Below are 17,318 nucleotides of genomic sequence, written 5' to 3' on the forward strand. Positions count from 1 at the left end.
CAACGGATGATCAGAGCCGACAGCCCCAATAAAGAAAGCAGGTGTGCAGGTGGGCCCTCCACTTGGCGTTCGGTCCTCCATCTTCCCTTACGTGTACCATCGGCTTACGATAGTAAAGAGACTTTCATCAACGTGTCGATGTTTTATTGGATGACATTTTAAATATTTATTTGCTAAATATTGTAGTTAAGTACGTCACCTGTTCTGGCGGCATGTTGAAACTAAAGCAAAGGACGTAATCATCGTTGAAGGCTTCGTCTCGCCTCCACCTCGTGAACGCAATGCGTCTAGCTTCGATGTTTCCGTTGTCGTATTTACGGCAAACCCGTAGGATTGCTGATTATTACTACCATTTTCTTGTGATGACGAAAGCAAATTTTTTCATGAGGTGGGGGTATTTTAGTCAATTTGACAGGATTTATAGTTGGGCAAAGCGCTTGGGAGTTCGAGAGTCAACCGTCGACTACCGTCGATCTGCCGTTAACAATAACGGACTGCGATCTTTCTCCGTCAAATCCGTCCGTTTCCTCTGCAACTCCAACGGCTTTCCATACTCACACCCGACATCGAGAGACCTCCTCTAAGCCCCTTTAATGGCGACCAGAAACCCTACCCGTAACCCTATCTCTCGAAACCCTACCTCCACCGCCCGGTCGGCGGGTCTCTAGGCCTTCTTCTCGTGGGGAGGACGGCAATGGCGGCGGCGGCCGCGGAGACGGCGGAGAGGAAGGAGCGGAGCTCGTGGGAGGAGGCGCTGCGGAAGATGCTGCCCCCCGGAGCTCCGCTGCCCGACGAGGAGCACCTTGACTACTCGATCGCCGTCGAGTACGACGGCCCCGCCGTCTCTTACGAGGTTCCCAAGATCGAGCCTTTGGACCTCAGGAGCGCCTCTTCCGGCGCCTCCGCGGGCGACTTCCCGGCGCTCCCCAGGGGCCCCAGGTTCAACCGCCTCCGGACTGGGGAGCCACGGGGTAGCCCGATGGAGAGCGCGCGATCGTCGTCCGTCGTCCAGTCCCAGCGAGGGTCGGCGGAGTCCGACGGAGGAGATACGTCCCGGTCCAGCCCTAGAGCTTCCTCGGCGCGCGATCCCAACTCTCTCCCCGGCTCTCCCCGGAGGCCCCGCCCCGGGACGGTGACGTTTAATACCGCGGAGGAGTCCGAGAAGGAGGAGGACCTCTCCTGCGGCTCTCCAGTGGCTGCGCCGCCACCGGCGGCGCCGTCGAGGGAGAGGAGGAGGGGGGTCTGCGGCAGGTGCGGGAAAGGTAACATCTTGAAGGAGAGGGAGGCCTGTCTGGTCTGCGACGCGAGATACTGCAGCAACTGTGTGCTGAAGGCTATGGGGTCTATGCCGGAAGGGAGGAAGTGTGTGAGCTGTATCGGCCGTCCGATCGATGAGTCGAAGAGGTCGAGCCTTGGTAAGTGTTCAAGGATGCTGTCCAAGTTGTGCAGTCCGTTGGAGGTCCGGCAGATCATGAAGGCAGAAAGGGAGTGCCCTGCAAACCAGCTCAGACCTGAGCAACTGATCGTCAATGGACAGCCATTGAGGCAGGAAGAGCTCGATGAGATTTTGGGGTGTTCGATGCCGCCTCAGAAGTTGAGGCCCGGGAGGTACTGGTATGACAAAGATTCTGGGCTGTGGGGAAAGGTGAAAACTCTTTCATGTATCTAAACCTTTGTGCATGCTTATAATGATTTACTTCAATGTTTGAAATTTAGTGCAGTATGAGAAATCACATGGATAATGCAATGAGAGAAGCACATATATTCTTGTTTTTTTGTATTAGTGTTTCTAATTGCACAGAGTTCAGTTTATTTGAAACGGACAAGAATCATGGTTGCTGATTCTTTTCTATCTTTCTTTAATTACTCAGAATGAGTTGTGCATTACACTTATTTTTTGTGTTTATACCAAACTATATTTACTATGTAATAAGCGAAGAATAAGATTGTGGGGTGGCTGATAATCTGTTTTCAGTTCTCCATATATTATGGGAGCTTAGTTATTAGTGTGATGTACTCTGTCACTTCTTTGTGGTTCTATTTTCTACTCACTGATTAACATTGCTTGCCCCGGCAACTATGTTTTCATTATTGGTCTTGCTGCATTGTAGTGGACAAGGAACTTGGTTGTTTGATTCTTTCTGTTGGTTGGATTTTAGGAAGGTGAGAGACCTGATAGGATTATAAGTTCCAAGCTGAATGTGGGTGGGAAGCTAAGGCCAGATGCAAGCGATGGTAGCACACAGGTTTTTATAAATGGGCGTGAGATCACCAAGTTAGAACTCAGGGTTTTGAAGGTAATGCTTTACCTTTTATCTTCATTTAACTTAAAATGGTTATTTAGTTCTCTAAATAAATGTTTGGGCATATGTGGGTGTAATTGCTTTTCCCACTCTGTCTTTCAAGTTAAATCAATATCTGTAAGATGCAATATAACATTACTTTTATGGGCTGGAGCAACTTCTTTCACTCACAAGAGAAGCATTACATATTCCAGCCTTTTGCTTAATTTAGGTGTTCCACTATAGTCTAGCATGTTTGCAAGTCAACGAGAAGGTGGGATAATAAATAAGAACTATTAGTATGAGAAACATGGCTGATGCAACCGGTTTTAGATATCAGCATCCACACCATTCAAAAGCTAAAGTTTTTGTAATTTAAATTTGCTGCTTAATTTGATGTCTGTATTTGTGATTGATGTTACAAACTTAATTTGTCAGCTTGATTCAAGAAAATTGTACAGCGATCTGAAATGTAAGTTGGGTGCTATATCAATGAAAGGAATGATCTCAGGGTGGTTGAGGGCCAGTTTGTTTGCAAAATAGAATATAACTAGTGTATAATCCTCGCACTGTGTGGGGTACCTTTTTTTTCCCTTTTTTCAGCAGTTCTTGAAATGCAAATGTAGAAATATAATAAATTGTAATAAATTGATGGCTTCAATAGCCAAATTTCTGTGGCACGTTAAGCAAGAAACTTTGATGATGGCCAAGTCGAAGGTCCCATCAAATTTCTAAACTGACATGGTGATATCAGTTTAGATAAATATACTACTTATCTTTTTAAGTAAATAACATTAACAAATATCGATTATATAAGTATAATTGGTACTTATATAATTGATACTTAGCAGTGATAACGGTAAGATACTCTATTATCTGTCACTTATTTATCATGAAGGATGCAGATAATATAATCCTCATTTATGATAGATTTCTAGTAATAACCGATCATTATAGGCCTATTTTCATCTTGCATCAGCTATAAGAGTAAATAACAACCATTATTTGCTAGAAATTATATTATTTTATTAATTTGATATTTAAAATTACTACTATGATGACTATTACAATAGAATAGATGGTACTTCCTTAATCACCTTTCACTTGATAAAAATATTATTTCTCAAACTATACAATTTCTTTTAGAGGAAAATTAATGCAAAAAATGATCTTTGTAAAAAAATATTTAGTTAAAAAAAATGATGCAAATGAAATAATGGTTGTTATGATATAAAAACCTACTATTATAACACTAAATAATGTGTTATAAGAGAGTCCTTTATCAAAATTTATTTATCACACACACACACACACACACACACATATATATATAATAGACTATCCAAAATAGATAACATTTTTAAATAATAATCCTACTTATTATCCAAAAAAAGAATTGTATTAAATAAGAGCGCTACTCATTATTCAAAATAAAGAAATGTATTAATAACATTATTAATATGGGCATCCATGCGGTGCATGGAGAGCTTAGCACAATCCGAGCCTTCATTTTAGTTACATATATTAGATATATGCATCAAAAGGTATCGAGTAGAAAACTCAGAGGACACATGAAATTCGTAGGCTTGATAGGAAAATAGGGTCTTGAATCCAGAAGTGGATTGAAGACCTAGGTTTTGATTTTTGAGAGGTTCCAAGAATGTGGGCCTTTATGTTGTAACAATGTTCTTGAAAAGTCTCATCAGCATGCAATGATAGAAAAATGCAACATGAGTATGTTTTAACTTCATAATCCATGCAGCAAAGTTTAAAATCTCAGTACCTCTGCCAGCCATTATTGTCCTGACCTAGCTGGGACACCCATTTTTTCTGTATTTTGGAGACCTGGGCCTTGCTGGAAACGGATGGTACCGGTGGTAACATGGCATTCTGGCACTGTTAAAACCTTGTTGCATGGCAATTTTGTCGAGAACTTCTTCATTTATAATTGCATTAATAGACATGCAAGTTCCCTGGTATAATTCATATATAACAATTGTTAGTGCTTTAATTAGGCTAGTGATTGCAGCAATTCATGCTTCCCTGTGTGCATCTTGCTTGCATGCTTGCACATCATGCTTGTCCATTGCATGAGGCACTCAATTTCTACATTCTCCATGTGACATGTTATGCTGTGTTCATTTATTTAGTGGACCTGGGCCACCTGGCAAACAAGTTCCTTTCTTTTTCAAGTGGCTTAGGCATCTTTAGTTTTCATGCATTCTTTTACTCTTACGACTACCTCAATAAAACCGTACCCCTTGAGTTAGATATTTCTCAAAATAAGATTTATGACAGTTTTAACTGGCTTTTGATACAGTTGGCCAATGTGCAATGTCCACGAGATACTCATTTCTGGGTATATGATGATGGTTCATATGAGGAAGAGGGACAGAATAACATAAGAGGAAAAATTTGGGAAAAGGTACTCTCATCTGTTGGTAATAAGATTGGTGGTTGATGCATTTACATGTTGTCATGGATTAGTTTGTTGAACAGTTGATTTGTGATATTTGCTAGTCAGGCTTCAACTCGTCTGATATGTTCATTGTTCTCGTTGCCTACCCCTCCTGGAAATTCTCCTGGATCAAAAGAAGATGCATCTACATTTTCAAGCAGGTCTGTGCCAGAGTATCTGGAGCAAAAGAGAGTCCAGAAACTTTTGTTACTTGGGCTAGAAGGATCAGGAACCAGCACTATCTTTAAACAAGTATGCCTGCAGTATCCTTATTTGATCATCTATGTTTGTCTCTAGTCACAGATATCATGAAATTTCCTCATTACTCCATTAGTGGACAAGATTCCCATCATTTGTCATAAATATGTTGGAATCTTGTGTAAGTTGAAGACTGAAGAATGATATATTTGTCATAAATTAAAGATTCCCATCATTTGTCATAAATATGCTATTATTGTGTGCATGAGAAAGTGATATTGGAATATTTTGTCAGTTAAAGACTGAAGAATTTGTTTGCATGTTTCTTGTTAGTTGTCAACTTGTCAGGCCTGTTTGGATGTTGGAAGGCAAGGTCTCTCTCTAGAAAAAAACCATCGGCTCCAAGTGGCAGAAATAGATGGGAGGCAGTTAGTGGTGGCAACTAATCCTAATTCTCAGGGATAAGTAGTTACTTCTTTGAGGTGATTTATCTTATCCCTAAAATTTAAAGATACTCCACCTTCTTGGTCTCTTCCAAGGATCTCATTTGCATTGTTACTTTAAATAACAAGGCCCTTGTGGAAGTTCTTATCAGCTGTTAAGAATCTTAATATCTTCTGACATCCGAACAGGCCTGTCATGAATATTGTGGCAATTAGAAGTATGGCATTGATCATGGAGGCTTTTGGCAGGAATGGACTATATCATGGTGTGCTTGTCTGTCCAACTGTCAAAGGATAACTTTTCTTCAACTCTTTATGTATATTAAGCTTGGATGGACCCTTTCCACTTACTGCTGTATTATCTACATATATAATAACTAAAAATTACTGGCTATGTACATATATAATAACTAAAAATTACTAGTTATGTTAGTCCAGAATTATGGTTGCCTTCATGTTTCAGCTCCACTCTTAATGTTCTGTCGTAAGCTCTAGTCGAACATTTTCATTTGTATGCAGAAGAATATAAATTGCACAATAAGATGCATTTTATTTGTAATAGATGTGCCGAGTTTAATATTCTATTCTCTAAATCTTGACACAAGTTCATTTACTGTTATGTATGTTTGGTCATCTTCCTAAGGAATCTTGGTTTTATCATTCTTGGTGTCTCAAAGTTATAACTTTTTATCTTATTATATAGGCAAAATTCCTATATGGAAACAAGTTCACTCCAGAGGAAATGCAAGACATGAAGCTCATGATTCAAAGCAACCTGTACAAATATCTCAGTACGTTACTTGAGGGTCGAGAGCGATTTGAGGATGAGTATTTAGAGAAGCAAAAATCTCTAGCTCTGCATGCCGAGAAGTCTATCCAAGGTTTGAGCTGCATTTCACCCTCATGCACACATTAGCTATGAAATTCTTTGTTTATTTATAGTCCATTTCACGAAATTGCTCTTTTATCCTGTTAGACTTTCCATTTTTGCTTTCAATTAATGTATGGTCTCTGTTGCTTGACAATGTCATCTTTAACTATGGGGTTGATGTTTTATGAATTATTCCATTCATATCATTACTTTTTATCTTTGTTCTGAATTTTCTGCACAAATCTAGACATTTAGGATACATTATATAATGACACTATAGTGTATTCTTCATAATCATGTCACTTGATCTTTTTAAAGTTTTCCCAATTAATATGTTACTTCTGTACTTGCAATACTGCCTTGCTTGCCTCTCCACTGCATGAATATTGCACAAGCTTAAATCTTATTATAAACGCCTTAACTAATATGCCATGTTCCACCTATCTGTGGCTGGGATACTGAACAAACTTTTATTCTTATCAAGAGCAACCTCCTTTGTCGACTCAGCCCTTCTCAATTTCTTTATCATTTTCCATCTATATTTGTTATGCTTTCTCTTCTTCCTCTTTGATGCCCCTCAATATAAATCAAAGACTTTTTCCAAGGTCCTTTAAGATTATTGGTGCACATTCCAACACCTTTTCAAGTCAATTCTCTATAACTTCGATCTCAAATGCACCACACAGCCATTTTAACTTCCACACCATTCTGATGTTAAATTAATCTGCCCAAACTCTTTCTTGGAGTTCCTGTCTATAGAACAGTACTGGAATGACTACCCATCTTCAGTATTTCTTGCAAGAATCTCTTACTGTTTGAGACACAACACTCTAGTTTTTGACTTCATTCATTGCTAAATCTATGCACATCGGCCGCATTTCTCTATGCTTCTATACAAAAGGTGCAAGCAAGTGAAAGTGACCCAACTAAAGCATCTATTGGACAAGAATTGTTAATGGGAGCTCCCTCTTTTTTCCCCACCAAATTTTCATTCTTCAGACTTCATTTATGACCTGTATTCTTGCTTTCCTCCATGATGTAAGTTGGATTGAACTTATTCTCTTTTCATCGCTTAACAACATATTATCTACAGTCAACATATATATTGATATCCAATGCCACATGGGCTCTTGTTTCCAGCTTGAAGAATGCATGTTGAGCACATATCAATTAGCTGGATGCATATTAAATGATTTAGATATTCTTCGATTGCATATTTTATGTATAAGTTGGCATTGAATGCTTATACCAATGAGCCCAACTTGCATTGCGAATTAAGAAATTAGTTTTATTATTATTGAAGCTTGGTCAAGGATGGGGGTATTGAAAAATCTTGGTAAATGTCATACACTTTGTATCTTCAAGATCTGGATTTTGGATGAGGAACTAGAATCTTGATAATGATACCATTCATAAGATGTATAGTAACTAACCATTTTGATCTTTTGAAGCTCTTACCTACCTTTACTTATGATCTAGGAAGCATGGATATCGGTACATAGTATGGATACTTTGTGGTACGGATATGTCGATACGGCAAAAATTAAAAAAATCATGATACAAATACGGCTAGGTATTTTATATTTTTATTAATATTTGAATATATATAATATTTTAATATTAATAAAAATATATAAAAAAATTGAATCATATATATAATATTCGAATATTAATAAATTAAGTCCTCAAATCTCAATTAAATTTGTAAGTATCATCATAAAAAATAAACAAACACTTGCAATTAACGAAAAGAAATAAACTAGCAGTCTAAATAAGTAGAAGAAATTAAAATAGTAAGTCTTGATAATCAAATGATAATAGATTCAATTGTTTCATTCTCTGCATTATCAGCAAAAAGTTTCTTCTCCATATTTGGTTTATCAAGGGACAAACTTGCAATCTTAAGAACTCTAACACCATCAAATGAATCAAATTAATCTCCACCAATGTCCCACATCTTTGTCTCTCCCTTTTGATAATCTTCACTCTTTCTAGACAAAAGATGAAGATTTGTATGTATATATACTAAATCTTCAACTCTTTTTGGATTGATCTTATCCCTCGTTGAGTGAATAAATAAATAAGTGCCCCAATTTTGTTCACAGCATGATGAAGAACAAGGTTGGTTAAGAAGTTTCAAAGCAAGACTTTGAAGTAAAGTGTAGCACCATGCACTATCCACCAACCAACTGGCTCTAAAAGCCATGCATTTTGCCGCACCGGAAACATACCTGCACCGGAAACGTACTTGGTGCTGGTACAGGCCTAAAATAGGTGTATCGGTGCTTCATAGCTTATGATTAAATAAAATTAACAAACTTATTTATCATGACATCGTGAATTGATAAATCACTACTATGACATATGTTAAGAGTTTAACAATGGAGAAACGTATTCTCAGTTTTATATGAAAGATGAACCACCGTCTATATTACCTTAAACATTTACTATTTATTACTTTGTTACTCTGTCCCTGCATATCCTTGTGTCACTTAGTTATGCATTTGAATTCGACTCTAGTTTCCTTGTCCATGCAAAGAACTAGTCCTTGTTGTTCACCATGTTTTTTCAGAGGCCTATGTTGAGGCTCAAATAATTCACACCTTGAGGCTTGGCTAGTAAGAGAGGATACAAATCTAATCTTTGTATACTTACATGATTTTGATATTCAAATATCATATTCTTGAAGGCATTCATTGTAATCTGTCATAATTTACTTGTAGCATGCACATTTAATTGTTTTTTATTTCTAATTACTTATTTTAATCTCAGCCAGCAGTTTGATAATAGTACTAGTTAAATATTTGAGCTATCTTTGCTCCATGTCATCAAATAAAGTACTTATTTCCAGAACTTCTCATTGTTTTTGAACTCCACTGCACATTTTGGTGGATCTTCATGTACTTTATGAGCAGACAAATACGTTTGCTTAAATATCCACATATTTTTAAGTGGCCACCTGGAAGAGATTATGTCAGAATATTTTCATGATAAAATGAAGTAAACCATTCGATGTGAAATGAAATCAGGGGAAAGAAGAGTTGAGGAAAGTAACAAATGCATATACTTGATCAATCAAAGGTTGAAACATTTTTCTGATTGGCTACTGGAAATTATGGCTATGGGAGATCTGGATGCCTTTTTTCCTGCTGCAACACGTGAGTATGCCCCTGTAGTGGAGGAGGTTTGGAAAGATCCTGCTATTCAAGAGACATACAAGAGAAGAAATGAATTACATTTTCTTCCTGATGTTGCAAGTTACTTCTTAGACCGGGTATGTTTCAACTGAGCCTTTTGGTGCATTCCTTGTTACAGAAATAAATTTCAATCAACTTTTCTTTAGCTATCATATCTATTGAATGTGTAATTTTGAATTATTGCCAATATGCATTTGCATTTCTATTAACTTTTTCTTTGCTTATTGTGGTTGCAGAACTTCATGTTGCTATCATTTTATGAATTTTTCATGTGTACTTCTCTTTCAGCTAGCACCAGGATTATGTTTCTAATAAAAAAATGATACCAACAGGGTCTCCTTTTTATATGTTTTTAATTCAAACAAAATAAATTGCACATGTTAGAATCAAGGTTTTATGCACTGGTGTATGCTGGAGTGTCAGCTGGCGCCACTGTTCTGTGCCAATACTGGCACCTGCACCAGCAATCGCCCTTAATGTAGAAAGTCTTTTCATTTTAAAAGTTCATTTATTTTTCTAAGTTTCATGCCTTGTAACTACTAGAGATCATGTTTATGCACGTAGACCTTTGTATTTAGGATTTTTTTCCCCACCAAATTCATTGAGCAAACAGAAAAATATATTGAAGAATATTGGCCAAACTGGTTATAGTCGTGCTCCATTTTGTCGCTATGCATGTGTTAGATGTGTGCCCAAGATGCCAGATTGGCTAACACATTCATGTACAAATCTAAGGATAAATTTGTAATTTTGACTATAAATCAAAATGGGTTATTCTTCCATCACATTGTGTACATTGTGTCTGTGATACATCCTTTGAGTTAGTAGGAATATCAATTCATATTTTCAAGAGTTAAAAATTTAAGGCATGAATTTACATAACTAACTCATAAACAGCTCCTGACCATAGGATCATCACGAGGATGGTGATCGATCTGGAAGGTTGGTGTACAATCGCTTCCTTAGGATAGATGTGTCTTGAGTCTACGGTGTGGAGACACCGGAGCGAAAGTACAGGTATTCGTTGAGAACGAGAATACTGAGCGTGACCATATCGAGCAGTCATAAGGAAGTCTACCTTCTCGTCGATGACTAGCTTGATGCTGCAGTTGTGTGTCTAGTTCTTTGACCTGAGGTGTATCGACAGTTCACCTTGAGTGTGTTATAGTTTGACTACACCATAACTCGATCTCCTAGCCATTCGGAACCCTGAGGTGTATGTTGGCTGTAGCATATTCATTGTAGGAACTAGGTCGCACCAAGATGGGATCTATCAACCTCGGTAGAGAAGAGTATTCCTATGATGATCGAAAGATCGAGTCCTTAAGCCCATGGCCATGGCAGAGTGAAATAATGGAAAAAGAGTTTTCCATTGGGGTTTCATATCGGACTCGGATCGATCGATTGATTCATATGACTGATGTTGGGTTTGACGAGTTCACCTTAACCCTAATTCAGTCGGGACTCCTGATAGAGGAACTCAATCACACAGGTAGCTGCATCGAGAGGTTTGTCTTCAGTTCTGATAGGTTGCCACCATATACTGCTAGGTGTCACTGATGGATTTTGGAAGCAATTAGAATGATCTTGATGATCGATCATTCTAATTGTCTGAATCAGAAGAGTTCTGATCCATCGAAAGGAGTTTTGATGATGTCGATAATGAGATCACGACATGTCTCATTACCATACAGAATTGAACCTAACTGGATCACACTAACAAGGGTTAGGGTCTGGATGTCATCAATTGGGCTAACCCAATTGATTTGGATTAGATCCAATTGGGTTCAAGAAAATCGTGCTAGCATTCGATTGAGCCTAACTTTCTTCTCGTGTAATCTTTTTTGTCTCTACTGAGTCAAATATGATTTGACTCATCCAGAGAACCTTGAGAAGGTTTCTTTCAGTCTAAATGAAGCTTGTCCAGCTCAGAAAAGGCTTGTCTTAATTCATGAGATGAATTTAAGACAAGCACCTGCTAATTCCTGTCACCTGCCAATTTCATTTTAGGACATCTGTCAAATGTTGACATATGGGTCTTAAACTGAAGAGAGCTCATTGGAGGATTTTTGTGGAGTGTCCACATGCCAAAATCACATTGAATTGGGCGCCATAATCAGATTATGGCGTGAGCCCAATTGGATTAAAGTGGGCACCCCAAATGGATAAGAATGAAGAGTCCTGATTAACATGGACTCTTGGACGCCACCTTGCTTGTGCTTATCCAAAGTTGGCGCCAACATAGGAGAGAGAGTGGGGTTCTTATCTGATGTGATCAGATGACATCACTCCACCAATCAAAATTTTTTTAGAATTAATTGGAATTTTCTGATTGGTCGAATGATGTGGTACTGCGCAGCATACAGGGTCTATAAAATTTCTGTCTGCGCCTAGGGTTTGTAAGTTTCTGCTCAATACCCAGTCAAAACGAGAATCCTCTCCTCTTCTCCACGTCCTCCCTGCTCTCCTATCTCCCCTCTTCACGTCCAAGGAGTTGGACATTCATCTGGTGCAAGGAAAAGGCGTGGTGACGCCTGGAACAGAAGGTTGCAGGACATCTTCAACAGGCTGCTGCTCCAACTTCAGAAGGAGTTCTGAAGTACTTCCAAATCAGATAAAGATCTGATTTTTGGAGCGTAGATTCGCGAGGAGAAGATGTTCCAGGTCGTGCCCGAGTGGATACCGGTAGAGGCCAGGCGTTTGCGTGGCTACATCAGAACCTTGGGCTGTGCAGTGATCATCTACAGGGTAATCAGATTACCCTTGAGGTATGTTTATACTTCTAATACTTTTAGATTTAATTTTAGATTTTAAATATCAGATAATAAAATTAGATCTAACAAACATTAGATCTGAAATAGTGTAGGATAAAAATTTTAAATTATTCCGTCCCAGATTTGATGAAATCTGGAAGATCCTACAAAAGAAAAAGACGGTTTTTCCTTCAACTGGTATCAGAGTCAGATTTTTGGCTCTACTTCAGATCTAATTTAGATCTAATTTTTATATTTATTTATCTGATATTTAAAAGATTTCAGATGTCACATCAGATGTGATAAGATCTGAAATCAAAATATTTAAAATTAAATTTAAGAAGATCTAACATGCATGAGATGCATGACTAGACTAGGATTAGTTGAATCTATGAACAATCTTAAGTTTTATGTTTTAATGAGATTAAAATATGAATTAAATTTAATTTATTCTCTGTTTTTCTGATGTTATAATTGTTATAATCATATCAGAAAATAAAAAATAAAATTTTAATTTTTTCATAAAATTGATCTGTTGCATGCCTAAACTAGTTGTAGAATTGTTCCAGTAACTTGTCTAGAATAGATTTAATTTTGAATAGTTCAATTTAAATCTTATTTTTCAGATATTACATGTGATGTATCAGATCTGAAAGTATGTTAATTAGATCGATTTTTGATACATGAGATGTATGCAAAGCATGTATTAGTTAGATCTTAAATTGTATATGTGATATGTTAATTTAGATCTAACTAGTTTTGTAGTTAAATTTATATTTCTGATTAAGGTGTTCCTCATGGCCGTCCGGTCATAGGAACGAAGTAGGATTTTAAGATCCTCTCTTTTCATTCAATGGGGTGTTCATATGACGTGTAGGGATGCCGCGCGTTCATCCTTAATCAGAAATCAAAACTTACTTTTCTGCAAAATCCTAGATCCTGAAATCCTAAGATTTATTTTACATGTTTTATTTATGAACCCAAACTTAATTAATGAATTAAGCTTATGAAATTAAGTTAGGTCTAAAATTGAGAATTTCAGATCTAAGACATTTTCATAAAATTGGGTTCGGACTTGGATAGCTCAATTAGGTCTAGCGGTTGATCAAACCAAATCAAGAGTTGGTTAGGTGGGATCATGAAAGCTAATAATTGACTAGCCTAATAGGATTAAGTTTGGGTCAAGGTCGAATCACATTTAGATGTGACTCGATCAAGTTAAGACGTAATTTGGCTCAGAGGTTAGAGCCTGGATTGTAGGCTAACCCAATTAGTTCTGGTTCGATAATTTGGTGTCTAAGGTAAGTTGGACAGATGCGATCGACTGATTTTTAATTGGGAGCTACTCGACTCGAATGCGTTCTTGTCGAGTTAATGGCATATCCCTCCCATTGGTCTCACTTATCTGGCCATATGTGTTGACTCAGTTCTGATTAGAGATGGCTAACAATTCGAGCTAATCCATGCTACTAGGTTAGTCATAATTGTTATGACTATGTCAAGTTAAGTTTAATGAGACTTAAATCAAATCTTCCTAAGAAAATATTAAGTCTAGGTCTTCCACCACTGTAGATGTGCGGGCCCTTCCCGGGGTTGATTGTTCTCGGCTGGTTACAGTGGCTCAGTTGCACCGGGAAGACGCAACCATATCCATTAGGCATTGGATGCTACGAATTAGAGGATGGGTTGGGCTTAATATTTCGGATACGGTGAGGGACCCAATCAGGAATCTAGTTCGTGCAAATGGTGGGTTTGGCTTAACTAAGGATTGGAGCAATATTTCGGATACGGTGAGCTTCATGAATTAGAAACCAAATTTTGGGTGCACCATGATTAGAGAATCATTGGACAAGAGTTGTCCACTCATTGGTTGACCCATCACCAATAACTGTTAGGTGAGGTGATGAGCCAGTCGATGAGACCGCACCACCCACTAGAAATTACTGATCATGGAGATTTTCACATCTCTACCTAGGGAGTGTAGGGATCTGAGAAAATAGTGGGAGCCTAATTTGTTTTAAAATAAAACTCCTAAACAAATTGGTTAAGTTTGATTATAAAATCTAACTAGAAACTTTTGACTCTCTACAGGAAACATGTCTGCCTCAAACCCCCTGACCAAAATACTAGACACCCACAGATTGACTGGACCCAATTTCAAGGACTGGTTGAGGAACTACAGAATTGTTCTGGGTTTCGAAAAATTGACTCATGTCTTGGACCAGGACCCACCTGTCATGCCAGCACGTCCGACTGCTGAACAGAGAGCGTCTCTGAAAAAGTGGACGGATGATGATAACAAAGCAAGGTACTACATGTTGGGTGCAATGTCTGATGACTTGCAGCGCCAGCATGAGAATATTTTGACTACCCGCTAAATGTTGGCTCACCTGCAAGAGTTGTTTGGTGAACAGAGTCGCGCGGTCAAGTATCAAGTCTGTCAAAGACTTTTTAAGACCAAGATGCGTGATGGGCAGTCAGTCCAAGATCATTGTTTGACAATGATCAAGGATCTTGAGGAGCTTGAGAAGCTCGGTATCATCTTAGACAAGGATTTTCAGATTGATGTGATCCTTCAGTCCTTGTCCGATGCATATGGTCAGTTCATCATGAATTTCCATATGCATAAGATGCAGTGTACCTTGGTCGAGTTAATGAACATGCTGGTTACGACTGAGCTTTCTATGAAAGATTCAAAAGGCTCAGTTCTTACTGTGGAGCGGACTTCTTCTAAGAGAGTCTTTTGGAAAGAAAAAGAAGTCTGTGAAGAAGCAGAAGGTGGATGGCAAGAAGAAGAATACAGAACCGAAGAAGAAGGCTGCTGATAAGGGAAAATATTTTCACTACCAATTAGACGGCTATTGGAAGCGGAACTGTCCTCAGTACCTGGCCACCCTGAAGAACAAGAAGGATGGTCCTTCTGGAGGTATGCTCGTTATAGAATCTAACCTTACGGTTTCTTCTGCATCCAGTTGGATGCTTGACTTTGGTTCTAGTGCTCATTTGTGCACTTCTGTGCAGGGTCTTGAAGAGAGCAAGAGGCTGAGGGATGGGGAGATGATCCTATGCGTCGGGAATGGAGCAAGAGTTGCTGCTGTGGTCGTGGAAACCTACCTTCTGCGATTACCGTTAGGATTAGATTTAGTTTTAAGAGACTGTTATTATGTGCCTGCAGCAAGCAGGAATTTGATTTATGTTTCATGTTTAGCACAAGAAGGCTATGTGATTAGCTTTCATAAGGACCATTGTAACATTTTTTATGAAAATAATAAAGTTGTAAATGGTTTTGTCATTAACGGTCTCTATCAGTTATATGTTGATGTATCTGTATTTAATATTGAGCAAAATGTGAATGCCATAGGAATTAAAAGGTCTAGAGATAGTCTAAATAATAGGTATCTGTGGCACCTAAGGATAGGTCATATAGCGGAAGACAGGGTTAACAAATTGGAGAAATCCGAGCTATTGAGTCCATTGACTTTCGAGTCGTATCCAGTTTGTGAATCATGCCTTTAAGGCAAAATGACCAAGCTTCCTTTTGTGGGACATGGGGAAAGGGCCACAGACCTACTTGCCCTAGTACATACGGATGTGTGCGGTCCATTTGATGTGTCGGCTAGAGGCAACTACGTCTACTTCATTATTTTTACCGATGATATGTTTAGGTACGGGTATGTGTTTCTAATGAAACACAAGTCTGAAGCTTTTGAAAGGTTCAAAGAATTCAGACATGAGGTAAAAAAACAAATAAGAAAGCCCATTAAGGTTCTTTGATCAGATCGAGGAGGTGAATACCTTAGTTGGGAGTTTCTAGACTATCTTAAGGATAATGGTATAGTCTCTCAATGGACTCCACCTAGAACGTCTCAACTCAACGGGATTTCAGAACGGAGAAATCGGATCCTATTAGATATGGTCCGTTCCATGATGAGCTTCACGGACCTCCCTGAATTTCTTTGGGGACATTGTCTCATGACAGCAATTTATGTATTGAATAGGGTTTCCTCTAAAATCGTTCCTACCATACCGTATGAGATATGGCATGGTAAGAAGCCAAGTCTGAATCATCTCAGAATTTGGGGTTGTTCGGCTCATGTCAAGAGACAACAGGCGGACAAGTTAGAGTTCAAATCTTTTAGAGATCGATTTATAGGATATCCTAAAGAGTCATTAGGATACTATTTTTATATTCCGGAAGATCACAATGTGATTGTTAGTCGAAATACTATTTTTTTTGAAAAACAGTTTATTCAAGATGGTGGCATCGGAAGAATAATTAAGCTCAAGGAGAATGTCTCTCAAGAGCAACGAGCTAAAGAACCTGAGGAACCAAATCAATCAGAATCAGTCCTAACACAACCTCTTCCACCTCGTAGATCGACTAGGATTTTCTGTCCTCCTGAAAGGTATTTAGATACCATACAAGAGGATGTAGAGGAAATGTTTCTCACGAAAAATAGGGTTCACGGTGATGATCCAAAGACCTATGACGAGGCGATATCAGATATCGACTCCGAGAAATGGTTAGAGGCAATAAGATCAGAAATTGACTCGATGCACTCAAACCAAGTCTGGACCTTGGTAGATCCATCTGAAGGTATTGTACCTATTGGGAGTAAATGAATCTTTAAGAGAAAGATAGGTGCAGATGGGAATGTGGAGACATTCAAGACTAGGCTCGTAGCGAAAGGTTATAGTCAGCGCGAAGGCATTGACTATCAGGATACCTTCTCGTCCGTAGCCATGCTAAAATCCATCCGTATATTGCTTGCTGTTGCAGCCTATTTCGATTATGAAATATGGCAGATGGATGTGAAAACAGCGTTCTTAAATGGACATTTTGAGGAAGATATCTATATGGAACAGTCACTTGGTTTCACATTCAGTGATGATGATCACAAGGTCTGCAAGCTGCAAAGATCTATTTATGGACTTAAGCAAGCATCTTGGAGTTGGAATACTCATTTCAATGATGTGATCAAAACGTTTGGTTTCATTAAGAACGAGGAGGAATCATGTGTGTTCAAAAAGGTCAGTGAGAGCGCAGTTGTCTTCCTCGTATTGTACGTAGATGACATCCTCCTAATTGGGAATGACATTCCCATGTTGACCTCAG

General features: G+C 38.5%; 1 protein-coding gene across 1 annotated transcript in view; it reads left to right on the plus strand.

Annotated features, from left to right (window-relative positions):
- The first annotated feature begins 545 nt into the window (after positions 1 to 545).
- The window catches only part of LOC105056392 (extra-large guanine nucleotide-binding protein 3), a 28,161-nt gene continuing 11,388 nt past the window's right edge, over positions 546 to 17,318 (plus strand). Inside the window, exons 1-6 of the mRNA XM_010938571.4 lie at positions 546 to 1,645; positions 2,160 to 2,297; positions 4,603 to 4,707; positions 4,807 to 4,992; positions 6,085 to 6,262; positions 9,282 to 9,526. Coding sequence (XP_010936873.1) covers positions 695 to 1,645; positions 2,160 to 2,297; positions 4,603 to 4,707; positions 4,807 to 4,992; positions 6,085 to 6,262; positions 9,282 to 9,526 — 1,803 coding nt within the window. The 5' untranslated portion in view covers positions 546 to 694. The remainder of the gene's footprint in view (positions 1,646 to 2,159; positions 2,298 to 4,602; positions 4,708 to 4,806; positions 4,993 to 6,084; positions 6,263 to 9,281; positions 9,527 to 17,318) is intronic.

The sequence above is a fragment of the Elaeis guineensis genome, chromosome 13 (assembly GCF_000442705.2).
Source record: "Elaeis guineensis isolate ETL-2024a chromosome 13, EG11, whole genome shotgun sequence".
In the NCBI taxonomy this organism is placed as follows: Eukaryota; Viridiplantae; Streptophyta; class Magnoliopsida; order Arecales; family Arecaceae; genus Elaeis; species Elaeis guineensis.